The 27,419-nt window shown below is 41.0% G+C and overlaps 2 protein-coding genes across 2 annotated transcripts; one reads left to right on the top strand and one right to left on the bottom strand.

Moving 5' to 3' along the window:
- Window positions 1-11,377: 11,377 nt before the first annotated feature.
- mmachc (metabolism of cobalamin associated C) lies at window positions 11,378-14,808 on the bottom strand. Its single transcript, XM_034147947.1, has 5 exons — window positions 14,539-14,808; window positions 13,249-13,446; window positions 12,776-12,928; window positions 12,499-12,675; window positions 11,378-11,998 (listed from the first exon to the last, which is right to left on the bottom strand). Exons 1-5 carry the CDS (start codon window positions 14,626-14,628, stop codon window positions 11,816-11,818), a joined length of 801 nt encoding a protein of 266 aa, XP_034003838.1. The 5' UTR covers window positions 14,629-14,808; the 3' UTR covers window positions 11,378-11,815.
- A 1,101-nt stretch (window positions 14,809-15,909) lies between these two features.
- On the top strand, window positions 15,910-27,404 carry LOC117496210 (BICD family-like cargo adapter 1). The gene is made up of 12 exons (XM_034147946.1): window positions 15,910-15,945; window positions 16,039-16,116; window positions 16,976-17,018; window positions 17,151-17,311; window positions 17,742-17,823; window positions 19,055-19,226; window positions 19,539-19,612; window positions 19,741-19,817; window positions 19,950-20,050; window positions 20,138-20,223; window positions 22,277-22,420; window positions 24,555-27,404. The coding sequence occupies exons 2-12, from the start codon at window positions 16,051-16,053 to the stop codon at window positions 24,710-24,712; spliced, it is 1,164 nt and encodes a 387-aa protein (XP_034003837.1). The 5' UTR covers window positions 15,910-15,945; window positions 16,039-16,050; the 3' UTR covers window positions 24,713-27,404.
- The last annotated feature ends 15 nt before the right edge of the window (window positions 27,405-27,419 follow it).

Genomic DNA, 27,419 nt, shown 5'->3' with positions numbered 1-27,419 from the left:
ACACTGTAGATCAGCTGACAGCTCTGAAATGGACAACACAGCGTGTGCACGTCTTTCCACTGCAGAAAATAAAATAATAAAAAGGAACATTTGAACAACCGGAGCAACCATCCCAATGGAAAGTTTCATCCCCCGTCTCAGGAGCACAACTCACTAATACACAAAACTGTGCAACTCCAGCCCATTTCTGTCCACATCTGAGGTGGGCTGATGAGTTTGGCTGTGATCTTTATTGCCTCCCAGGAGAACACCAAGAGCAGATTACACTGTCTCTTACTATCCACCCGGTACTTTTCTATCTTTAACAACCTCCCAGAAGAGCTACACACACTCCAACCTCATCTCAATGACGCAAACCCTATTCTATGACTTTAAATAGACTAAGATGCTACTGTTGCACTATTTGGCTTATATTTTAGGGCAATATCAGTTAAAGTAACATCTTCTACTCCATGTCATCTTTTTACATGAGCAGGCGTGGATGAGCTTTCTTTAATGAACCAAGATGAGAAGGGGGCAAGAGAGAAAAGAAGGAAGATCTCTTAAAAAAAGCAGCTCAGATATGGTGCTGGAGGCTGCAGCAAAAAAATATGTTGGATCAATAAAAGAGAGAGCCGAATGAAAGATGGGAAGAAAGGGAGAGAGAGAGAAGAAGAGAAACGATCGTGTGATTCCTCTCCTCCACGCGGGCCTCCCTCTTTTAACCAAAATGCTTTGCTATCGATCTGACAAGAGAACACTGTGTGTGTAGAGTGAGAGAGAGCGGGAGAACAGATGCTTGTAGCTCGCCATGGTGTGTGTGTGTGTGTGTGTGTGTGTGTGTGTGTGTGTGTGTGTGTGTGTGTGTGTGTGTGTGTGTGTGTGTGTGTGTGTGTGTGTGTGTGTGAAAAAACCCTCTTAGCCATAACAACCAAGACCACAAATCAAACAGCTTTCACATCTTATTTTAATGTTGCCCTCAATGTTAGTGTGACATTAAATAAATGTGGCTTTTGGTTGAACTCTCACAATGCTCCTATTACCTCCGCCTTTATTTTCTGAGGTTGAATCTCCACCTATATCTATATTTTATATATTTCCTGTTCTGTATTGTTGCTTTTCCTGTTTGCATTTGTCAACAAAAGGTAGCTTTACTTGGCTGTGTTTGGTTGCTTTGTGTTGCTTGCTTTCATGGCTTCTGCACTGTGTTGAGAAGGCTTAGGCGCTGTTTACACAAGAACGAAACGGGTTGTATCCGCTACTTTTCTCGCGCGTATAGCCCGTTCGTTCACACAAGGCCGTAACGGAACCGCGGAAACGGACCCCGCAAACGATAACGGGTCCCAAGGTGGATAGATCTGCACACGGAACGCTCTGGGGGGCCAAACGGCTCCGTGTGTACGTCCTATACGATCATTTTCCTGATAACGATGAAGCCATAGCCCCGCCTCTCCCCACCTCTGCTGCTCACTGCTGTAGCATGGTCAGTAGCTACTGTCAGTAGCTACTGCTACTGCTACTGAGCATGCTACAGATGTTAGTGCAAAATCTACAGCTCCTCTACCACAACCATCAGCAACAAGTGGACATGGAGAACTACATGAACTACATGTTGCTAAATCCACGGCGGAGAATAAACAGAAGGGCAACGAGGCAACCATGGCAACCATGCTCGGGGGTCTTCTTCGCTGCTTTTGGTATATTTTGTGGCGGAAGTACAGCGCCACTTACAGGCCCGGCATATGTACTACAGCGTCTCCAGCGGTCTCGTGTGAAGGGACACGTTTATTGAGCCGTATCCGTGTGAACGGAAGACTTTTTTGATATCGAATTCGGTTCGTTTCGTTTGCATTTCCGTGTAAATGGGGTCTTAATGTGTTGCTATATTCATGTCTGTTCTCTTCTGTCTGTAAAGTTGATCCGTCAACTCTCTTGTTTCAAGACATTTTGCCAAATAACTACTAGCCAGCTGGCCAATACTGGCACATGTAAAGAAATGTTGATCAATGTGCGTTGAAGATAGACAGTAAAAAGGAGTGAGGTCTAACAGGTGAGCTACTCGGTGCTCTGGCTTTCCCATTTCTATTTTCAAACTTTATAACCTCTACATCTATTTAAAACTGTCTTGATTCTCTCAGGCAGAGAATAGAGAATTTATCTTTGTGTGCATTTCTTCCTCTGAGAAACCACAACGTCTCACACTAACATTAACTGGATTCTGCTTTAGTATTCCCTCCATGGGGAGGAATACACATGTGAAAGGTTATCTAATGAGCCTCTAAACTTTTCAATAACAGTAAGATTATTCCCAACCTGTTCGGTTTTATTTTTTGAGATATCACTGGAATATATTCCCACCTGCCAGCTCCCTATAGTTACTCTTCTTAATTACAAATTAAGAAACTCAGCTTCTGACTGGTGCCTGCACTCTTTGTTCCTTCAGATTCTCTAAAACCTTGCAAATCATGAGCCTTTAAACTACACATTTGTACACAAAATGTACCTCATGCCAGCTTGGAGAATCATTTTAAATATCTCTGAGTCTGATAAATGTCTAACACCTGCTTTTATGCTGTGATTGTTCACAAAAAAAGAAATCATCAGAGGGAGACGATCAAGGGCAAGAGCATTAAAAAAAAGCTTAAAACACTATGAGAAGCTATTTTTATTTATTTCTGACATTTTTCAGCAGATATAACAACGCTGTAAAAAAATAAAAGCAACTATTAGTGGTACTGTATATGCAAAACCTTTGCTATTATTTTCAACTCTCTTCTTCAGTTTATGCTAATAAATAGCGCCTGTGTCAGAAAAATCCTTCTGCTGGGTTATTAAACTCTTTAAAAAAAACTCAGTCATTTGTCTGAAGTGAATCTTTGAGCATAGCTCTTTGGCCCGTTACAAAAAGATGATGAGTTCTCGGCTGTCACTCCAAATGATTAAAGAGAGAGATAACTCACAGCTGTAGGCAAAAGTGCCGATGGATTCAGCTCAGTGATAGCCATCACAGGAGAGAGCATTTGCATACTGCAGCTTGTAGGTAGAACCTTTTCATGCTGTGTATCCAACACACACCTGTCCTTCAACACACACACATATCGTCCCACCCTGACTGCATACAGGCGCTAAAACAAACCCAGAAACCATACTTAGGTCAGTGAGTGGCACGGTTTAAATATGATTGTCTGGTGTTACACACTAACAGTCAACTCTACTTACTTATATTGCCACTGTATGTCATATCATTTTGATTAATTTTTGTGTTTACATTTGTAAAATATTTGTCATTTTTGGGGGATTTTCACAAATCAGTGTTGACTCTGTTGTTGTATCTGCAGAGACCCTGCATTCTGAGGTAATCTGGACATTTCTGAACCTAAAACTTCATAAATACATATTGTACCGGTGCCAGATCGTAATCCAGCATCCAAGAGGAAACTACAAAATGGCAGAAACAGAAAAACAACAAATGAATGCAAATGCAAATAAACAACAAAGTTAATCTGGTGATGGCTTTCAACTGCCAGAGAGCACTGTTACCCCTCGTTGATCCGGGGTGGACGGGTACAATTAAATGTTGTGTAAACAAACTGCAACCAACAAATAATTTCGCTTTAACAGGTTTGTTATGCTCAACATCTAAGTTTAGCATGTTAGCCATCTAACAGTCGCTAAAAGTCCAGCCATGTTAGTAGTTTTGGTTTAAGAAAAAAGTTACCAAAGTGAATCAACTTCATCATGATGGGAACCATTTTTAGTGACAATTCATCTGATATATAAGATTTGATTTCAAACTGACTAAATCTGTGTTTTCCCAGCTCTATTTCTCTTCAAAGCTGAAATGCTTTAACTATTATATCAAAGCCATCTGTAATTTAAATGCTCACTCTGGTAAATATTTTTGTAAGGCCTGCCAGCTAAATGTAAGAGTAGGGCAGAGTGGATTCTTTGTGTGTGTCAGATTCAAGTGCTCTCAGAAGTGCGCTCCAGCTGTGTTCAGCACCGGCACTCTATTTATAGAGGGCATTGAGGCGTGGGAAGAGAGCATTATGTTGTATCAATATTTCAGATAGCATAAATCCCAGCAATGTGTTACTCAAGTAAGTGAGTAGAAGCAGACAAAGACACACACACAGACACAGACACACACACACACACACACACACACACACACACACACACACACACACACACACACACACACACACACACACACACACACACACACACACACACACACACACACACACACACACACACACACACACACACACACACACACACACACACACACACAGTGGCCTGGCCTATAATCGTACCTATTTAAAATGCTAATTTCCTCTCTCCCACAGGTGCCTCAAACTGTGTTTGAAACTAAATTGCTCGTCATAGCAGGTCATTCTGAGCCTAATGAATTCATCCGTTCTCTCATTACACATATGGATGCTGAATGGTGGACAATAGGTGCGCTGAGAATTTTTCTTGTTTTCTCAGATTATATTTCCATATGAATATGTGAATATTTAAATGTTTGGCTTCACTGAGCCTTTGACCTGTGATCTCCATTACAAGGGATATTTCACTTAGTGGTTCTCATTGACACTAAACTACCAATAAGACTAAATGGTGCCTATAGTTGCTCTATCCTAGCCCACCTCTGACTTCAAGGTCAAGCACTGCACAAGAGCTGCACCTACTTCATTGGAGGATGAATGAACTTTACTCTGAGCCTGTGCATGAAATATCAACTTATTGAAATAGGAGAACAGCTGTATAATGTAGAAGAAAATGCAGCTCTTAGAATTAAAACTATTTACATAATATATCATGCATAGAGATACATTTAAAAATGTGTGTAAAAAGTGTTTTCTAAGCCTGCGGCACTCTGCAAATAATGCTATGGTCGGGATGTAAAACACAGGATGCATGATGGTGTGGGTGGATGGTAGGCACTCAACACACACATCCAAACACTTTATTCTTAAGGCCAAAAATTCATTCTTAACCCTGATTTCCAGGATTTTTTTGTTTACCATACTATGCTTCAATCTAGTGTCAAATCTAAACTCAATAAACAAAGTCTGATCTTAAAGTTCAAATCAGTAACTCAACTCAGTGAGTGGGATAAGTGTACCACGTATATTTACTTCACAAAATGGTCATCACAACCTAAACCTGGGAGCCCACACACTTCTACCTAGAGTGCCACAGACTCCACAGAGAGTAATCACTGGTAATGATAACTGAGAGTAAGCATAATTTTCCTCCATAGCCGAGCAACACAACACAACAAAACACCCTCTCTGGTGGGATTCAGAGGTGAAAGGCAGGGAGGTAAAAGGGCACAGGAGGACATCTGACAAGAAAATTGATTATATATATGAACAGAAAACAGAAGGAAAGAAAGAGAACAAAAAAAGATGGATGATGTTTCATGTGGGCAGAGCCAAAGCAGCAGGAGTTAATCTCGTATAAGTGGCAGATTTAGAGTTCCTCGTCAGCTGTGATGTAATACTTAATGCACACAGCAGCTATAAATTAGCTCATAGCACCATATGAGCTTTTACCACAGCAGCCCAGCAGGCATGCGAGGGACGGAGCAGACTGCAATCATTCAGTAAGAAGCAGGAAGGAGCGAGAAAGCCCCTCCTCGGTCTAAATTGACTTTAAGTATTTTCTTCACTCTATAAACAATCAATCAACACTCTCATTCAGTTCTCCAGACCTCTTTTCAGGCACATATGATTGGCTTTGGTGCAGTTCTTCCTGATACACTTATCTACAGTCAGTGGACGCCTTTCTTATTTCTTTGCTGTGTACCATTTTAAAAAGGTGTGATGATCACTGCTAAGCTCAGTTTTTTTTTTAAAGAGGCCCTGTTGTTTTCCTTTTCCTGTAGTTCATTATATAGGTTTTTGTGCATGTAAATGGTGTGCAAAGGCTAAAATCCCCAATTTCCCTCCAGGGGGAGTTTCTCTCACACACTCCCCCCCCCTTTCTCCATTAGACTCCGTTGTTTACTTAATGACATCACTATGTAACACTCACTATTCTATTGGCTAGTGCTCCAACACATTGTACATGATATCTCTAAAGGCCCGGACACACCAAGCTGACACCAAAGAACTGACACAGACGGACCCCGACTGTTGCGTCGCCTTGCGTCTCTGTGTTTTGGCCATGTGTCGCACTGGAACACACCGCAAAGACTTCAGCCGACGGCCAAGAAGCACGTACGAACTGCGCATGCGTGAGTGGCAATAACTCTCCTTACCAGCAGGCGGCGGTAGTGTGTATTCGTCATTCAAAAGAGGCAACAACCGGAAGACAGACTGCGTGATAACCAAGAGAAGAAGAACAGACTGCGTGATATAAACAAACAACAAATAGCGCGTGCGTTCCATTTTCACTCTACAACGAGAAGCTCATGGGGCTTTCCCGAACCTGTGTCGAGAGCTGGAGTTAAATGAAATCTTAGATTTGCCTTCTTAATAGTTTGTTTGGGTCCCTCACTTCCGTTTCGCTTCTCATGCACTGATTCGCTAGCTGAACAGCCAATCAGAGTGATTTCTTTTGCCGACTGCCTTTGGCCAACGCCTTTTCGGCCGAAAAGGTGGTTGACCAAAGACACGACGGTGCGGGACACACCAATCTGAGTAGGGCGTGTCGACGCTCATCGTCGGCCTGACGCCCACCGACGGCCAAAATCGGCTTGGTGTGTCCGGGCCTTAAGTGGTTGACCAATCACAACAGAGCCGGCCAACTAACCAATCAGAGCAGACTGGGCTCTGGTTTCAGACAGAGGGTGAAAAGAGGTGCTGCAGCACAGGCAGTATGAGAAAAATAAATAAAGACCCGTTTGAACATTAACAATAAGTCACAATAAAGGCATAAAACACAAATATGAACCTGAAAATTAGCATAATATGGCCCCTTTAAGGTCTCTGAAATTAAGAAGTTGCTGACTAGAACAAAATATATTTAATCAAACCTCTGGTCAACATGAATGTATGTGCCACAAAGGTCTTTTTTACAAACTGTATGTAGTATTACTCCCCAGCACCCCAATTAATTTGAAAGATTCAGTTTCCTTTGAGCAGAGGTTATAGAAAATGTACCCTGTAAGCTTTGTAAAGGGAATAAGTTGTAGTTTGTCAGCCCAAACTTTCGGCTTGAAGTAAATAATTAACAACACATTTTCCTTGTACCGGTTATACATTAATAATAAAAGGGTTTTGCGGTATTGCTATGCAGCTGAAGGTGGGTTAGCTGATGTCAGATCATTTCAGATTGCTGTACGACAGACGTCAGTTTGTTGAATTAATTGTGCTCCTGATAAACTCTACGTTAATCTACAACATTGTCACTTGTGGATACAGTTAAACCAAAGATACTGAGCCTCAATTTCCTTACAGCATTAATCAAGGTGAACCCCAAACGTTATGTCATAAAGGATAACTCTGCGCCTCATCTTCAAACCTTAGAAATTAACTGCAGAGAGGTGCAATAAGACTCTCTCTGGTGAAGATTTATAATGTAGAGATGAGTCTCCAATTTTTTTTTCTTCAAAGAGTTCAATGTATCACCTTCTCAGGGGAATTAAGATAATCCAGAATGGTGGATTATGTAAGAGGAACCTTAGCTCGACTAATCCTCCCTCCTGTCTGACTGTTCTTTGATGGTTGGTGTATAGTGGAGTCGACGGGGAGTCAGGTAAATGTTGTTATGTTGTTGTTCCCCTGAGAGAACAGGAGTAATTCTATTCATACGCCCTCAACATTGACAAACCTTGGCCAGCAATCTTTACTCTACAAGAAGATACAATTGCAAATATTTTAAGTATGCTAGTAAGTATGTGGATATCCCTGTAGCTGCAGGGCTGCTTGCAGCATTTTCCACTACATGAACAACATGCCCTGTCAGTGCCTGCTGCACATTATTTGATGGCTAATCGAGGGAACGAGGGTCTTGTGATTGCATGTGGACTCAGCGGCCGTGTCACACTAAATGAGCTGTGCATGTTGTCATGTTTAATGCATGTGTGTGCCTCTGGGAAAGATAGATGCAGGAGGGAGATTAAAGAACATTAAGTATTACGATGAAAAATGTTTTGCACGAGATTCAACAGATTTTGTTATACTTTAATACATTTGATGTTTTTTTCTAACAACTTAATAAAAGGTGTTGAGTGTAGAAAAGAGGCGAGTTTTTAATTGAACGCCTGCTTGAGTCAGATAATGAGATAATCTGTCCTTGGCTGACCACTCACACTCCCGTGTATTGGCTTCCCCATTGGCCTCTGCAGCCAGCGCCAACAACCGATTGGCTGCGGGGGGAATTGTGAGGCAGAGGACTAGTTAATTATGCTAATCCACGAAACTGATAAGGAGACGGTTTGAAAAATGTAAACCCTCTGGAAACACGCTCACGCCGAGGCAGTGTGCTTTAGAGAGATGCAGTGTGAGAATATAAGGCAATTTTGTCAGAGTAAGCAGAGAGAGGAAATCCAGGAAATAGAGAGAAAGAGTAACGAGTTATAATTAAACTCTTGGCTTTTTTTCTCATAGATCTCTATCTCTGGATAATATTCAAGAACTCAATGTTTCCAGCATCCTTATTTCCATCAGTTTCAAACACTAATGTGGAGTACTACATTTTACTGAATCCTCTGGATGCTGGACTTTCCTCCCCCCCACTCAGCGCTCGGTTCCTCCTCTGTGCTGGTGTGCTGCTGGCCTTTCCCCTCTCTTCTTGTTAACTGATGTCTGTGGGCGGATGACACTGCTTCACTGATCCACAACTCATGACACACCACTCATGCTCTTTTTCTTTCATTTCTTTCTCTTCTTTTCATCTCTGCCCAAAACTCTCAAATCTCAGCAGCAGTTAATTCCTGCTGTGCACAAAAAATGTCATTACTGGATTTCAGTGAGCAGCACCCAGTATATTTTAAATGTTGTCCCTGTAACAGACCGAGTCTAAACTGATTGTCTTTTTTACGAGCACAAACGCTCTGTAGCCATCTGTGTCGCAGTCAAAGTGCATTACTGTCTCTGCAATACAGCACAAACAAGGGTAAGGGTTGCACTGTGGAGATATTTGAGAATACGGAAAAGAGGAAGCTGGATATTCTGGTGCATACTGTTATTCGCACCTTGCAGCCTAAATATCCCACTTCTAGATATCACTGTACTGCAGGTACAACTGGTGAGGCACTCACATTAGAGAAAAACTGATTTCTCACCCACAACAACAGAGGCAGTAAATTTGGATGTGACTTGAAACTTGGATGTGTCGAGTTAGCTGGCTATAAGTCATGTACATTGGAAGGGAGTCAAAAAGAAAATGAGAAAGAGATGGGGTGGAAAAAAGGTATAAGAACAACAGAGAAGGGGAAATAGGAGAGTTTGAGTATCTGAGGAAGTATAACAAACTCCATGATGAAACTACACTGAGGGAAAAAGAGGAAGCTGCATCTTCAGGAGCATCCATCTTAATTTGCACCTTAGCTGATTCTCTCTATGAGTTTCTCTGACATGCAGCCTAAATTTTCCACTTCCAGATGTCACTGTACTGCAGGTACTACTGGTGAGGCATGCTGTACTCACATTAGAGGAAAAACTGATTTCTCACCCACAACAACAGAGACCTGGAAACCCTGAGACCTGGAGGCTCGGCTTCTCACTCTGACCAATTTCCACCTTTCAAGAGGCATCAAAGGAGTCTGAAAAGTGTTCTGTGTCTGTTTCGTTCTTGTTGTCTAGTTTTGTGGTCAACATATGTTGTGTGGTAAACAAAAATGAAAATGGTGCAACACATTTATCTTTTAGTTATTATTCTGCTTAGACTTTACTCTGCTTAAAACGCATCAAACCTGTGATGAATATAGTGAAATAACTAAAACAGATAGTCATTCTGATGTGACTTGTAACTGCAGAGTTATCTGACTTAAGTCATGTACATTGAAAGAGAGAAAAAAAAGTGAGAGAGGTGGGATAGAGCAACAGAGATGGGATGGATGGAGGAGAGATCGAGTATCTGAGGGAGTATAATTAACTCCATGGTCTGCTTCTCTGCAGGCCTGCGGCATACTGCTCTAAAATGCTGATTCAGTATACAGATAGACGGAGTAGCACAGTGAGGGAGAAAGGGGTGAGGAGAGGGATGCAGTAAGAGAGAGCTAGAGGAGGTGTTTTAATGAAGAGATAATGTGAAATAAAGCAATAGATAGCTCAGCGGGACGAAAACTCTCAAATGATGAAAGCGAAGAGTGAACAGTGAAGGCAGGAGAAAGTTAAGCTGCTTAAAGAAAAATAACACAAGAAAGATCTGTGATATAAGACTAACTTAACAGTTTCAGAGGATAGATTGTAGACTTTAGTTGTTGATGTACAGCACTTTGTTGTTTTTAAATGTGCTATAGAAATAAAATGGATTGGATTGCACTTTAGGATGAGAGGTGGGTTACCTGCAGTTACACTTTATTGAGCACCTTATTGAACAACTGCAGATGTTGCTGAGAAACAAGAGTGCACACTTTGTGTTATTTGGAGAACAGCGACATCTAGAGGTGTAACAAGATATTTCATCTGCACTGAGTTTCTACTGAAGAACTGACGATAGACACAAGTACCTGCTTTGTTGCAGAAGAAGAAGAACAATTATAAAAGATGAAAAACTCCCCCCCCCCCCCCTCACTGGTTGGTGGAGTTTCTCAGTGCAGATGTTCATTGGGTGTTGGAGGCAGCTTTTCATTAGTCTATGTAAATGTAGCTTTGTTAAAATGTATTATATAAAAAAGAAAGAAATACTCTGATAACAGATCCTCCGTCACATTTTTGTGTGGGCCGCTGACCCACGAACAGAGGGGTTAGTCACAGTTGAAAGTAGTCAGTCTGTCACCAGAGGGGGGGGCAGAGCCAGCTCACATCTATAATGCATCAAGCTTAGTGTCAGGTAAACTGGAGACAAGGACGAAGCTGAAAAGAGATGAGATGGATGGCACAAATACTTTGGAGTCACATCATAAGATAAAGTTATAGTTCTGGAGGTATAATTCACACATTTCTAAAGCATCAAAGCAGAATTCTGTTTTTATCATAACCCCTATTTAATCTGACAGTCATTTGCTGAATAAATGTTCATTATGTTACAATAAAATAATGTTAATGGCCACATTATAAGGGGTTGAAGTTAAAAACCTCAGAGGAAAAACTCAAAACCTGGACAAATTCAACCAGTATTTATTAAAAAAAAGATACGTTTGCTTTTTTTTTTGTATAATGGGGAAGCAATCCTTTTTTCTTCTTCAGTGTGATTGTTTTCCTGATTTTAGTTTAAATCAATCTAGATAGGGACTCTAACCTTACATAATATTTGTCAAAATAAGATCCATGAGTCATACATTCATCTTTTGTTTATTTTATGGCCTCAATATATAAGCAAATGTAAATATTCCAGAAGGAGTGTTTGTTCTCTTTGGGTTCATTTACCAGCACGTACAATGTGCCTTTAAAAAAATAATATCTCAAAATAATTGTTTTAAACAAACTCACACAGTTTGCACCAGCAGCACCAATTTTCAAAACATATTCATAGATCCAAGTATGTTCCTGTTTCAGATGCTAGGAACTGCCTTTTCTCAATGGTGTGGACAAATGTAGAGAAAACTATGATGAAACACATCATAAGAAGGCCATAAAGCAGTTGATGTTCATGCGCAGGTGCCTGAAAAGTATCCCTTGTACCTTAAAAAGCTTTCAGCAAAGCCTTACAAGCTCAGCAGTGGAGGTTTGTTCTCAGAGAGGATCTGCAATACTTCCACTCTTCAGCTGTTTCAGCCATGTCCGGTCACCTGACTCTCTGTGTCTGATGTTGGATCAGGTTGATCGCTTTCCCTCGAAAAGAAACCCCAAGTCTTTAGCAGAGCAAACCGCTCAGCAGGAGGAGTTGCAAAGTAGTCTTTTTGTTTCTGAGAGTAGATCTGGACCGGGCGGACGATGTCTCTGTAGCTCCAGTCCTGGGGATGGAAAATATTTCTGATTAACTTTGATTCATCATAAAGTTAATAACAGGATGAACACCCATTAGAACATACCCTAGAGTTGTTGTCTAAAATGTGCTTAGAATCACAAACAATATCTCTCCACCAAAATCCAGGGAGACAAATTACTCATCAACAGAATAAAATAATTGCTTGTCAATAAAACTGAAATTACTTGCATGTAAGATATTTCACACATTATCCTCAAACAAAATACTTGCTTTTTTTAATCCAGCAAAATGTGAGGTCCTTATATAAAAGAATATAGAACAAATCATGTTGAAATCTATATTCTCATCTCAGCACCTACAGTACAGACAACGGACATATATCGGGTAGACAACCACAGTTGGAGGTCTCTAATCTAAAAGGCCATCGGTCTGGAGATCTCTGACATGAAAGTGTTTGGTTTCCCCTGTGGTCCATTCAAGTTGCGTGTCTCAGGTATTATGGATGACAGTGCTGAGGTCCTGTACCTGCCAGCGATAGTTGAAGGCCTCCAGCAGCTGAATCCTGCCCTCTCTGGACGGCACACAGTCAGGAGGAGGAGGCTGCACCATCTCAGAGCCCACCGTCACACCTCCAAACACCAACAGGGCTCGGATGGCAAACCAGCCCCCGAACCTCGGATGCACACACACTCCGAACATCTTCTGCGAGTAAGAGAGGGGGAAAGCTAAGAATGGAAACATTGCACTACAAGAGTGTAATAAGACTTAAACATTTAGATTCCTCATTATTGAATAGCGTTACTTTTTCAGCCCAGGGTTGGTCTTTGACATCAGACTGTTGGTAGTAGTAAGCTGCTCCGGATACGTGAGCCGCAGTCTGTGCCAAGAACTTCGGCTTCCTGCTGGGAAACAGCTCGTAGTCGTACCTCACATCCACTTCCTGTCCTGGGAAACACTGCAGGACGGGGAGGGGATATTGAGGGGTCACAACCTGATCATGGAAATATCTAAATTCCAATTGAACTGATCATAAAAACTTGTTTTGTCTGCTGCAATGGCAAATAATAACACTTTAAAAATATATATTTTAGTTGGTTATAAATAAAATAAAACTGAGATATGGTTATTTTATGTATCAGACGTTTAGAACTTTGCCTTGGTTTCTGTTTGTGTATCCTATTAGATCATGCTATGCACAAAGGGCAGGTATAATAAGCTGCAGCCTGCAACTTTATAAGTAAATACCTTTAGTCAAAATTGTGCTGCACCACTTACCTGGGACACAGCAGAGGAGACGCTGCGTTTGACACACTGGTCTATGGGGTCAGACAGTCCCTGGCAGCCCCTCTCCTCCATGAAGGGCAGGAAGGCTTGTTCAAACAAAGCAGGAGTGCTGAGCACCACCACAGCCAGGCAGTCATCTGGGTGAGCGAGGCGCAGGGTGGGAGGAAGCAGAGAGTTATACCATCCGACCTGTGGACATGTTGGGACAGTCAGAGAACAACACAGGCAGTATAGTAGTACGCAGTGGCGGCTCCAGAGTATTTGTGTTGGGTAATCTATGGTAGGGCTAACCCATACAGTGGTGGGGCTCAAGTCAGTATTTGCAATGTAATTACATACACGCTATATCGCCCCCCTTGACAGTGAAACGCCACGCGTGAGGTTTAGATTATTTCCCTGTCTCAATCCAAATTGAACTGTATGAAATAAAAAGGCACATTTGTCTTGTAGTAAATACAAAGGGCGACCTGGAGCCAATCCTGCAATTTCCCCACAGGTGAAAGAGTTGACATGCTGAAAACCCAACCCCTACAGGGGGGTCTGGGGGGATTCTCCCCCAGGAGATTTTTTGAAATACTAACATAAAATACACATTCTGGTACTCTCTTGAGAAGAAAAATAAATAAATCTGTTACTACATATTTAAAAAAATGAATGCCATTTTTGTTTTTTGTTACTTTGTTCTGAAAGCTGAACCTGCTGCTCCTCAGAGAGAAAGGGGAAGAGGCTGTGTGAATTACATTGTGGATAAGGGTGGATAGCCCCCATTGTTCTGTGTGTCAAAATGAAAGACAGCCCACACACCTATCAATCATCAAACCGTGGGGTCTTATTTCACGTAATGTTGTATCGATGTATATAGAGATGTACTACCGCTAAAGTATTCTCCGTCGGGACTTCCTGCACGCCGTTATCGTGATTCTGATTGGCCAGAAGACATTATCAAAGATGTTTTATTGAGAAGAAGATCACTACGTGACAAAAGTTTTCAAAACCGTTTCTAGTCTTCGGTATTTCCAGACAAGTGGCTACTGAAATCAATCTTACTAACTGCTGTCTGTGCAATTTACTCCGCGCGAGATGACGGACTTTATTTAGCTTACTTTAACATCATTTTTCATGGTGGGGCTAAGGTGGGGCTAAGCCATTTCTTGGTATGGCTGTAGCCTACCCCAGCCATACCCTGGCGCCGCCACTGGTAGTACGGTAGATGCATTAAATTGTATTTTTCCCACTTTGAAGTCCTTCCGGCTATCAAGAAATACACAAGTGCAAACATACCTTCAGAGGGTAAACTTCAAATCCAACTTTTGATAAATAGTTATCCAACAGTGCTGTTTTGCTTTCCACATTGGCAGTGGAAGCCGCCATTGCTGATTGTCAATACAAAGCTTTGGATTGTGGGATATGATGTTTTTTAATTAACCGTTGTCAGAAAACTAGTCTCGTGCCTTTTCTTTAAAAATCTCTTCTAACAAGGAATGACAACAATATTATATAGAATGTATATTGTTTCTGAGAAAGTCTATTGATGCTCTTTACCTATTTTGCCGGTAAAGACAATAGTCACCATATACTACAATTCCCAGAAGTCAACATGCGGCTACGTCATACGCAATCACGTCGCCGTTATGGGCTCCTGGATTTAAAAGTGGAGTCGCAAGATTTTCTGTGAGTATTGTTAGCCTGACTAGCCAGCTATCCTAAACATTTGTATTGTTTTCCTTTGACATTAACTATTGCCTTATGAGCGACCGGTTTGCATGTTATAATCAGAAGAAGACTCACTAAGTGTATAAGAAACGGTTAGTAATTATTTTTCCAACCAAGACAACAAGGTTATAAACGCTGTCAGTCACCTGCTAACTGAAATTAGCTTCGGTTAAATTAGAGGCTTTTTATAGTCGCTACGCCCCCTTCGCGTTATCATGACTGGTGTGTTTTGGGAACCCTGCTTAAGTGTCCTTCGTTTTTGCATTGCCTCTAGTATCTTCTTGCCTCTAGTATCCTTAAAGATGGCAAAATATTCCCCACTGTCCTGAAGATACGAGGCTAAATTTGGCAGGTTACGATTAGGAATAATTAAGTGAAAAGTTAAGAAAAATGTAAAACACATTGCTGGGCAACCGATCCTGTTTTTTTAAGCCCTTGTTAGACATGTGAAGTCTCAACTCTGTCTGAAGAAAACCCTTTTGTAAATAGACAAAAAGGAGATAATCCATTATATTTTCACATCTAGACCAAATTGTATCATGTCTCTATCAAAAACCTTTACTGTTAAAATCTGGATTAGATCATCCTGGGGAAGCCAGATATTCCTTAAAACACAGTTTCAGATCTAGGAAAGATTCATCCGTTTTGGAAATGCAAAAATGTGTTGTTTTTTCTCATATAGAGAATATTTGACCAGGTCCACATCATAAAACACTTCAGACTCATTCTGGAGATCAATGTAGGCTCCTTACATTGTCAGACAGCCTGCACATTTTTGCCAGCTAATAAGCATCACTGCAAACATGCAAAAAAATGTCAACCCCTGCTGTAACCTAATCCCCATCAGAGTGTCAGAGATCTCTACTAGGCTGTTACCTCACAGCCCAGCCACAAAACACGTCTAAAGTTACTGTCTCACTATCCCACTGTGGTTTTTGATGCTGCAATGTCACTGTCAGGCCACGCAACACTTATGTAAGTCGTGTTTTTGCGCCAAGGATAACAAAATTAACTGACTAATGCTGATGAATGAAGCATTTATTGACAACTTGATGCATTTCTTTCTAGGTTAATACCGACATGAACTGGGACACTCAGCTGAGTTCTATCCTGTCAGTGGCTGATGGCAGCGTTGCAAAGATGAGGGTAAGTAGATTCAGATTGCATTACCTTAATGAACTAGCCTAGCTGGAAATAAAAGACACTTTTTTCTTTGTGCATCAGTAAAAGGAGTAACCTATTCAACTTAAGAGAGCCTGTGATCTGCTGTTAATTGTCATTATTGGGTTGATCTGTAGATGGCAGTGACGCTCCACTAGAAAACCACAATTACCACTTACTTGACAAAGAGCAAAGGATGTGAAAAAAGCCTTTCTTTCTGTTAGAGTAAAGGGTTCATGGACAACATCTGTGCTCATTAACTTAAATCTTCCTAAAGAACTTATTCTTATATATAACTACATTTTTTTATAAATCTTCACAAGCAAAGAACATATCGTTTTTAGGACAGAAATTCTCTGAAACGAGTTAAATTGTCTTGTTATTACATTGATTGGTGAGTCTTGGCTTAACCCAAGGTCCTTGTAGTTACAGGGATGACTGGCTCAAGTACAAATAACGACACTCAACCTTCCCTCTGTGAATTTACAACTTCATCTTTTTAAACAGAGGTTTATAGTCAAAATGTTTCAAACAAAGCAGTATAAAACAACAGCAGCGATCTCCATGGATGAAAAAGTCTATAGCAATGTTGCACAGCAGCTATAGAAGATTTTAGATGACACATTATTGGATCGTTGACTATTTTTGTTATGCCTGTGTATTGTCGGTGTTGTTTATAATATGTGTATCAAGATGGATGCCTTGTCTCCTGCAAACCAAGTCAAGGAACCTGAGCAAGAACTATGTTGTTTTTAAAGGGTTATTTAGTTGTCTAGATTAAAGATGTGAGTGAGAACGTTTGGTAATTCCCTAATGCTCTTAAAGTGTTTTTATGTGTTCACAGGAGAGACTGACGTCACCAGGGAAATTTGCTAAAGGAGGAGAAGGTGGGTTAGCTATTGTCAGTTTCTTTATATGACTAAAAGGGACATTTAGTGTTACTTCCTGAAGTTCTGAAGCGATAAGGACAATGGTTTGAACTCTCACAGTCTCAACCTGACATGCCTCTTCCTCTACAGATTTGTTTCCAACCAGGGAGAGGCTTCATGGTTCAGATTTTGGCCCTCCTGCTCTTCCTCCTCGATCCCCCCTCCTCCGCCAGCCTTCCCCCTCTCATGGTCCCACAGTTCAGTGGGCAGACCTCGCTGCCATCCAGTCACAGCTACAGATACAGAGCCAGGTGTGTGAATGTTTGTTTAATCAATCCAAGTGTGCAAAATCAAACAGTTACCACAAAGTAGCAAATATTATGGCATGTATACTCAGTGGGTACTTCATTATGTACACCTGGACTATCTAATACAACGGCTGTGCCATAAAATCTAGCACGACCAACTTTATACTACTCGGTTTTTGTTAACTATGTTGGGAATTTGAGAATATAATGACTTTTTAATGTTGAGGTTGTATTTTACAGTGGTGTTGTACTAGACTACATTACTGTTGTTAGAAATTTGGCACAGAGGAAACACTAGCTAAAGTACATTTTAAGGCAGCACACTTGTATTGGTTTCTGCTAGATTATTCAGATGTCCCTAATAAACTGGTCCCTGAGCGTTTAGAGATATCAGTGACAGAATTCAAACATGTTTTTCTTAATTTGTTTCAAGACAATTGAGTCTCTCACCCAGAGACTCCGTGACGTGGAAAAGGAGAGACAGTCTCAACAATGTGACGTCCAGACACTACAAGGTAACCTACTGACCATGACCTCTTACATCATTCTATACCGGGTCACATTATCCCCCCGCAAACACAGCAACACCTGAGTCCTGTCTATTGTTGAAAGTAATTATTATAATATGCTAACACAAAATTATTATCAATCCTTTCAATTTAACTTAATCCTCCTTCTGTTTTAATTATCTCAGTCCTTAAATAACTTAAACACACTTTCATTTATTTCCCTTTAACTGCATGTCACTTTTTGTTTTGTTTATCCGTTTCACTCTTTTCCTTGGGGTCTTATAAACACTTTGGGTCAACTGTGTTGTTGTTGAGCTTACATTAAATACACTTTTATACATTTTTGCTCAGACTTCTGCATACTATCAGTTGTATTTAGTATATCTCAGATAATAAGACCGTGAGTGGAACTAGTAGCAAAAGCCTCACTGAATCATTAAAGGTGGGGTAGGTAATTTTGGAGAAACCAGCTCGAGTGCGCTAGAATTTGAAAATACACAACCGGAAAAAATCTGCCACTTCCTTACAGAGCCCCTCCTCCAACACACACAAACGTGCACATGACCAATGAGGACACGAGATAAGTTTGTGCACGAGATGGAAGGCTGACAGGCTATCCAGTTATTTTAGCCGGGCCGGCTAAAATGATTGGTCGTGCTTTTTACAGTATTACGGCTTCCACAGATGACATTTTTTTATGGATTTTTTGTCAAAGCACTTAAGATATTCATTGCTATCGGGATGTGAAGAGCATTCCATGGAATATAACAAAAAGTGTATCTCTCGAGCCGGTTTCTCAAACTTACCTACCCCACCTTTAAGCAACATGATTTACATTTCATTTAACAAGTGAGAAAAATAACCACATTTCTCTGACAAGGTCTCATTTATTTTCATTAAAGAGGTTTGATCTTTGTCTATCCTAGATCTACTGTGGCTTGTTTTGTACCTCCTATCTATGTTGGTGTAGAAAAGAGTTTGCTAAGTGAATAAATGTACAATTATGATAATGATGTTTACAAATGATTTTTCACTGTGTCATTCAGTTAATATCCTACTAATCCTCTCGTCTTCATTCACTCTCCACTACTAATGTCTGTAAAAGCAAAGTACGCACTCATCAAAGACGGGTTCATCCATAATTAAAGACATGAATAAATCATTACGATTTGTTCTCAAGGCTGCTAAGGGGGAAAAATAAATCTCTTCCTAAAAGTAACCCTCTGTTCTTCTCCAGAGGAGGTGCAGCAGCTGCGTGAGGAGCGGAGGACTCGGGCCGAATCGAGGAGTGATCACAGTCCAGGAGCCGAGAGGAGGATGGAGCAGTGGAGGAGGGAGGTGGGGCGTGAGCTGAGCAGTCTGCGGGGACACATCACCAGAGCCACGTCGCTAGGCAACCTGGAGGAGAGGTGCATTATGGGTGGAGCTGGAGGGGTGTAACTGCGTAGCAAAGTGATGATAGGTGCAGCTCAAGATTGAAATGAAAATGTCTACACCTCGGTTTGCTGCTAGGACATTTTCATTTCAGGTATGACAGAAAATAAATGACAGTTTGATCCCCACTGTAGGAGACAAAACACTTATTTGGTCGTTGTTGATTGTTTCTATTATATTATCATTTGTTTAAGGTATTTAGTCTACCTGTTGTTCGCTGGGTTTGTGTTGAGAAAGAGGGAGATTTGGTTCGGATACCTTTTGTTGACTTCATTTTTTTCCTACAGTTTCAGCTCTAAGCTCCGCCAAGAGGAGCTGGAACACCTGCGGAGAGAGGTGGACCAACTGAAAACACAGCTAAGTGAGCCAAACACACACACAACATCATGCCCTGCATTGATTATGCAAGACTAAATCCAATGCTGGGCTCAAAAGCAGAGGCAGGCACAGTCTTGTTCACATCATCTGCTCTTTCTTTGCACCTGACAGGGAGACAGGGGGAGGACGCGTTCCTCCAGCAGGCAGAGGCCAGAGAGACCAGGAGACAGTACGAACACAGCTGCAAGGTACACACACACACACACACTCACACTCACACTCACACTCACACACACATTATACCACGCGGCTTGTGTTTGCTCCTCTGTGTGGTTTTATTCTCTCAGATCCTGAACCTCTCATTGGTGTTCTTTGTTCAGACGCTGGAGGAGCTGACAGACAGCTACAGATCTCACAGCAGTGATCTGGTGAAGACTGTCTCTCAGTACTCTCACACACAACAGGAGGTTCGACAGATCAGGTACGTGTGCGAGTGTGTACACACGTGTGTGTTCGTCTGTCTGTGAATTAACTTGCAATTAATCTCTTATTTATGTATAAACAACAGAATAACTGTGTCAGAAATGAAGGAAGAGTTCAGGAGACTCATCCTCAAAGAACGTCAAACGACACCTTTGCTGTCGCACTCCTCGGGCAAGTCTCACTCCTCTTGTTACACACACACACACACACACACACACACACACACACACACACACACACACACACACACACACACACACACACACACACACACACACACACACACACACACACACACACACACACACACCACACACACACACACCACACACACACACCACACACACACACACACACACACACACACACACAACTTACAATTATTATTGTAAATGGCAACTAAAAGGAAAATAAGCAATGAAAAAGATTGTCGTAAACTGAAACTAAATAAAAACAATATCCGATTAAAAAAACTGAGACTAAATTGCAAAGATATGGCCTGGTTTAAAACACTTCAAAACAACAACGTTAACACGCTGATGAAAAACATGAAATGGCATGAATTTCTGAACTAAATAACAAGAACAGAAGTTAAATAATGTAGTAGATGAAATGCCACTCAACTAAGCTATTCAGCTCAGGGGCCTCATTTATAAAGGGATATACGCTCCAAAAATGGCGTACGCCAGTTTCTACGCAATGTTTGCGATTTATAAAATACTAACTTGACGGGAAAATGTGCGGTCCTCCACGCAAACTCTAACCCATGCGTACGCACTAAGCACAACAACGGGAGAGACGAGAAACTGCGACACCGTTGGCAGAAGGAAGAATGGAGAGAAATATGTGGAAATAAATAAAATGTTACCTCTCATTTATCAAATATGAAGAATTCATTTTCAAACATTGATTAAAGCCAATCTTTAAATGATTAAACAAACGCCTGTTTGAGACTCCTCAGTGCACACAAAAACATAACTTGGAGAAATAAATAAATACGGATATGTTATTTAAAACCACCTCGAATATGTTGTGTTAATGTTATGAAATGTTTTCTCATAAATGATGCGGTAAGCAGGAGGACAGAATTACGTCTAAACTGACGCCGTTTTGCATTTCTATAGGTTGTAGATACGAGCATGGTTTTATATACTATCACGTTTAATCGTGTTTTATGCCATTTGCCAATACTTGATAAGTCGCTCGTAAAACACAGGAGGAATGGAAACTAAGAACACCATATGTGGTAAATTGTACAGCTAATATAACACAACCCATTAGTTGTATTTCCTTTAACTGGTGGATTATGGATATATAGTTGCTGATCGACAGCTGGAACACAAACTACCAAATACAACAAAATAATTCAGATCCAGTCGTCATGACTCCACTCCGGAGGGATTCCCCGATCATTTCTTACAGTTTCTCATCAAGGGGGTGTCTCCTGTCCCCGGGACAAACACACTGCCTAAGGAAGGTTATGTGTATTTTTTTTGTCATTAACTTTTTTCGGACCACTTATTTATTTATTTTGGTGACGATCCGACCTCCATGCTGCTACTCTGGTTCAAACTGCATCCACCAAACAATATGATTTATCTCGACCTCCCCAAAATAACCAAAATCTGACACGGTGTGAGATGTCTTTTTTAGCTGTTCTGTCGTTATTTCCTGCGATCTTCTTCATGCAGTCAGTCAAAATGAATGAATGAATGGGCGTTTCTTTGACTATTTATAGGCAAATATGGGTGTTACGTAAAGCCTGCAAAAGCTGCGCCGCATTTCGAGTCGATTGTGATTTATAAAGGGAAACAGGCGTATGAAGTGCCGGTACGCACTTCCCTCGCCGGTACGCAATGTTTTGTGAATCGGAAAATGTCGGAAAATGTCTGTACCTATTTTTTTTGCTTTGTACTACGTAAGCAACCTTCTCACGTCAATCCTACGCAAGGCGTTATAAATGAGGCCCCTGGTCTTCCCTTTTCTTCTGAGTGTGGTAGTGCAAGAAAGTTAGGCATTACAGACATTCTCATACAGTTCTCCCACCATGTGTATTGTATGAATATGTAGTCACTTAAAAACTGAAACAAACAAACTAAAGTCAAAACTAGTTTAAAATACAAACCCTATTTTAACCTTGGCATGTAAACAAACTAAAACAAACCCCCACACTATATACATATCATGATACAAATATTAAACCATGTGCTTCTATTTCATTCAGGTGCTTCTCCTCTCCCGCTCCCTGGCAGCCTCGGTCGGGGGGGCAGAGTCGAGGCTGACTCTGACTCGGAGGACTTCAGCCCGACGCCTAGCCTGGCTGAGATCAGCTCAGATGATCTGTCATGGCTCGATGACAAAGACCCTGGTGAGGACGAATGATTTCTGAATAAAAACTAAATTACCCAAACATGGGTTCATTGTGCATACACAGGTACTTTAGAACAGTGTGCTGACCAGAGATGGCAAAAGTACACACATCCTTTACTCAAGTAGAAGTGCAGATACTCGTGTTTAAAATATTCTGGTAAAAATAGAAGTACTGACTAAACTTCTTTACTCAAGTAAAAGTAAAGAAGTATGGGCTTTGAAATGTACTTAAGTAAAAAGAACCCATAACTACCAACTGTTTTAAAGAGTAACTGACCTCCCTTTATATTATTAGAACAATAATGTCATTGTTAGCTAATGAATGTTTCCATGCTGAACAACGGCAACATGACAAAGTTTTCATTGCTCCCTCTTCTTTAGAGAAGACCAGGAAATGATGGATACACGGATCGTGTTCAAATCAATAGGCACGCAATGACTCTAAATAATAATGATCACGCCACCAAACACAGATTAAAACTAAAATAACCAGCCTGTTTGAAAATGTAAGAAGTAGAAAGTTCAGGTATTTGAGTTAAAAATGTAAGAAGTAAAAGTAAAACGTTGTCAGAAAAATAAGTAGTGGAGTAATGTACTGATACCAGAAAAATGTACTTAAGTACAGTAACAAAATATTTGTACTCCACTACTTCCCAACTCTGGTGCTGACTCATCAACTCCAGGTTTTTCCATTATTCGTATTCGGCCCTCTAACTCAAACATGTCGTGACAATACGATCACTCGCTCCAACCAAGAGAGAATGTTGTGCAGGGCACCAGATGGACGGAGAGTGATGGCAGTTCAAGCAAGATGGGACATGTAGTTCCCCCTCCTTCCCCTCCCCCACACATCTGGCTCAACCTTCACTCTGATTTATCCCAGGCGATCTAACTCAGCACTCGGCTGTTTGCCATTTCAGACTAGAGATAGTTTGAGCACTTAGACATGTTGGGGAAACATTCGTATTTGTCTCTTACCGTGAGTCAGATGAGAGGATCGATATTACTCTCACGTCTGCTCGGGAGTCGCTGCTAATTGCCTCGCAGCCTCACAGTGACGACAGGAATCCTGGAAGTCTCAGATGCCATCCAAGAATAAGTCCTCCACACAGCTGTCTGTAAAACTGCTGGGTTGTTTTTACCCTTACCCTTTACGCAGTTTATGTGTAAATTAGGCAAATGATAAAGGAAATAGGTTCATTATTGAGTTCAGAGGTGCTGGTAGGTGGATGTTGTTACCTATGGACAGAGCTAGCTGTTTCCCACTGTTTCAAGTGATTATGCTGAATTAAGATAAGGCTGTTTCTTCTCATCTTCCTCACAACAAGAATGTCTATAAGCTTATTTCACAAAATGACAAACTTTTTCTTTAAATAAATCAAAAGGGGATATCTCGTGATGAAAACAGAAAAAGAACATTTCAAAATGAGTGATATAGCAGAATTGAGTAAATGGATCTAGATTTGCGGCACCATTGTGATCCAGAGTGTAGACCCAGTGTGTTTCTATGAGCAGATGAAGCAGTAAGGCTCTCATTTCCTCTCCCACAGTGTGTGTGTGTGTGTGTGTGTGTGTGTGTGTGTGTGTGTGTGTGTGTGTGTGTGTGTGTGTGTGTGTGTGTGTGTGTGTGTGTGTGTGTGTGTGTGTGTGTGTGTGTGTGTGTGTGTGTGTGTGTGTGTGTGTGTGTGTGTGTGTGTGTGTGTGTGTGTGTGTGTGTGTGTGTGTGTGTGTGTGTGTGTGTGTGTGTGTGTGTGTGTGTGTGTGTGTGTGTGTGTGTGTGTGTGTGTGTGTGTGTGTGTGTGTGTGTGTGTGTGTGTGTGTGTGTGTGTGTGTGTGTGTGTGTGTGTGTGTGTGTGTGGTTCCCCCCCCTGAGACTTACTGTAACAGAGGGTCAATGTTCCCGGAAGAGATTACTATCTCTGCTCTAAATGTTTCCCAGAGTGATTTGGGCCTATGGAGCCTGGCTAATTTGACAATTGCATACACACACACACAGAAACACACTTGTACTGGCACACACTTGTTATGAGAAAACATTTGAATGTCTTCCAGCCTTATTAATCCCACAAGAGGCACTCAGTCAGTCACACACACAAAGTAACTGCTCCTTCTCCACTCTTCATCTCTGCCAGCTCTTCATCGGGAGCCGCGGGTGCGTCTGAGCGTTCAGTCCACACGGAGCGACTTTGCTGGCCCCGGATCAGATCTCGAGGACGACGATGGCGATGATCTCCTTGACGAAGATGTACACCCAGATTTAGATTCAGACCTCAGTCTTGCTGACCTCTGACCTCTTTATAAAGTGACTGTTCTGTTATTTGAATTGGGAAGGATTCAGCAACATGAAGACTTTTTCTGGCTCTCCAATACACTACCCGATATGAGTTATTTCTTTTAAATTGATACTATCAGTACAATAAGGAGTTTTAACCTCTATTCTGAAACCCAAAACTAAAAAAATAGAAGTATTCAGGGTAACAGAAACTGCCATATGGCTCATTTCCTTTGTGGTCTCAAGGGTAAGGAAACAAAGAACAGCAAACAGCAGACTTGGCATCAAACAGAGGCACACACAAATAATAACAAGTAATTAAGTCATCCTATTTAGTGTTATTGCTTAAACACACAATATGTACTTTTCTGCTGTTGTGGGTCTCTCAATCCAAACAAACACGGAGTTTGGTGGTGTAGTTACGTAACTTAGGATCAGGGGAGTCTTCACCATCCTTGCAGACAGCTTCTCATAATTAGGATGACTTGACAAAGCAAATAGACCAGGTGGTGTAAACTTGTAAGAACACACATCAGTTTCACGTTAAAATCATTGTATCTCCGATGCTAGGCAGACTATAGATAGTCATACTAGAGGGGCTTCAAGCGTCATTATTCTACATTTAATTGTATTCGCTATTAATGTTTGTTAAGTTAAGCCCTCGGATAACTTAAGATCAAGATGTCCAATGACTAAAAGCATTCATCCTATATAAATATAAAGGTATTAAATGCATCTACGATTGTGTGCAAGTAAAAAACTGCCGCTTAAAACTGGATACTATTTATGACACCATCTGGTTGCTACAACGCTGATTTTGCACAATGGTGATACAATGCCAATACAGGAGACTTTATTAAATGCCGTTACCTTTATTACAATGGAAGATTTCTCTTGTTATTTTCAACATTTTAGGAAACATTTTGAATTCTATAGGTACACGACTAAACATAATAAAAAGAGGGCATGTCGTTTTTAGACATTTTAACACCGAAAAGTTTAATTGTATACCTTCAATAGACCTGCCTCGATATAAGTAATGCATAGTGTATTATAATGTGGAGACTTTCTATTAATAAGGGGAATTCTCTAATGATATTTTAACTAGTTATTTGTGAGAATACCAGAAGTTTTAAGGGACTTTTTTTTCCTCTAATATACTGTATTCGTTAAACTGTCCTGTCCCCTGTGGCACACCCAGGCTCCTTCTACCACATTGTTCTGAAACAAACCACAAAAAGCTCAAGTTTGTTAGTTAATCCCCTTTAGCTCACACATGCTCAGACTGGTTGGATGCTGGGAACACACTGAAGAGGCGGGCAGCTGTTTGTGATTCTTTGTGAGAGAAACAGTTTTCATGCTGGTGGATATCTTTGTGCCTGAACAGTCACATTTATTGTATTCAGCTTTCTTTCCTACTGTAAGGCTGACTGAGTAAACCCTTTGCCCACAGTTTTGAAATCAGTCATTCCCCTTAGGATATGAAACTTTCAATGTTGCCACACCCGCTGCACCCACGTCACTGGAGATAAATGATGGGTCTTGCCAGAGTCAAGGAGAGAACCGAGCGCTGTAATTGGTTGGCTAAACCACAAGGTTTGTTTTCCGTCAGAATATTTAAAAATAGTTATATTTCGGGCTCTCCTGATTACAGATTGTTCGGGATAGGCACGGTTTTGTTGAAGTTTGGGTCTGCAGGACATTCCTCTCTTACCATAATTACAGTGGCATCCATTAGAAAATCTGCATTTGAGTAGCAAAAACAGAGACCACAGTATACTTATACTTCCTCAAGTTGGTAATTTTTTATTAATCCATTTGTTATATCATAAATAACTTTAACTTGTGAAAATGCACTTTGACAGGCTTTGATCACTACCTGATGTACAGTAATGTATCAAGATTCATAGTCCGCTTTAAAGCCCTGTTGTTTTTGTACTAAATGTAAGCTACACCCTTCAGTGTAGCAGAGTAATGGATTTTTAATGGACTTTTTTCTTCTTGAGATAATGCACTCTTCCATCCAGGAGTAACCTGATGAGGGATGGGGTTTTGATTCCTGGTAATGCAGGTGAAGTGAAGACAAAGAGGAATACAAAATCTATAAACATTATTCAGGCACCAACACGTATTTGAATACCCACAAACCAGTTAAAACAGTCCAAAGTCCCTTTATGCCCGACATGAGTCTCACTGTGCCAGGCTTGGTGTCAAGCTGTTAAATATTTCAGTATCCAGACACCCCCCACCAAGATCCCGGACCATAGAGCGGAGCCGTGGGGGGGCAATAGGCAGGTTAGATGTTCAGTGGGGTGTGGATTTGGAGGCTGGGACTGTGAAAGTGATTATTGACACTATCCAGCTCATCTACCAAGACATCTCACTAGTCATTATTAAGCAATAAAAGACCTTCCAGGAAACAGAAACTGGCACAGAGCGGTACGTAACAGTATTTTAACAATCCTTTTCTAAGACACTCCTTTTAAGATGTGTGGTTAAAGAAACATTTAATGAAGAAAAGAGTCATTTATTTGTTGTTGTGGCCAGATACTGGCTGATGAATCAGACCATTCTACTGCAGTTGTAATGCATTTGCCAAGTATTGTTTACTGGTGCTGCAGTAAAGCAGTGCTCTTATTCATTCATTGAATGTCTGTATGGAAATGTTTTGTGTTTCTGTCTCAAACAATAAAAGTCTGTGTAAAAGTTGTAGGAGAGGCGCTTG

Source organism: Trematomus bernacchii, unplaced genomic scaffold, assembly GCF_902827165.1.
Source record: "Trematomus bernacchii unplaced genomic scaffold, fTreBer1.1, whole genome shotgun sequence".
Classification (NCBI taxonomy): domain Eukaryota; kingdom Metazoa; phylum Chordata; class Actinopteri; order Perciformes; family Nototheniidae; genus Trematomus; species Trematomus bernacchii.
Note: the sequence above shows the minus strand (reverse complement) of the source record. Positions and strands in the feature narration are given on the sequence as shown.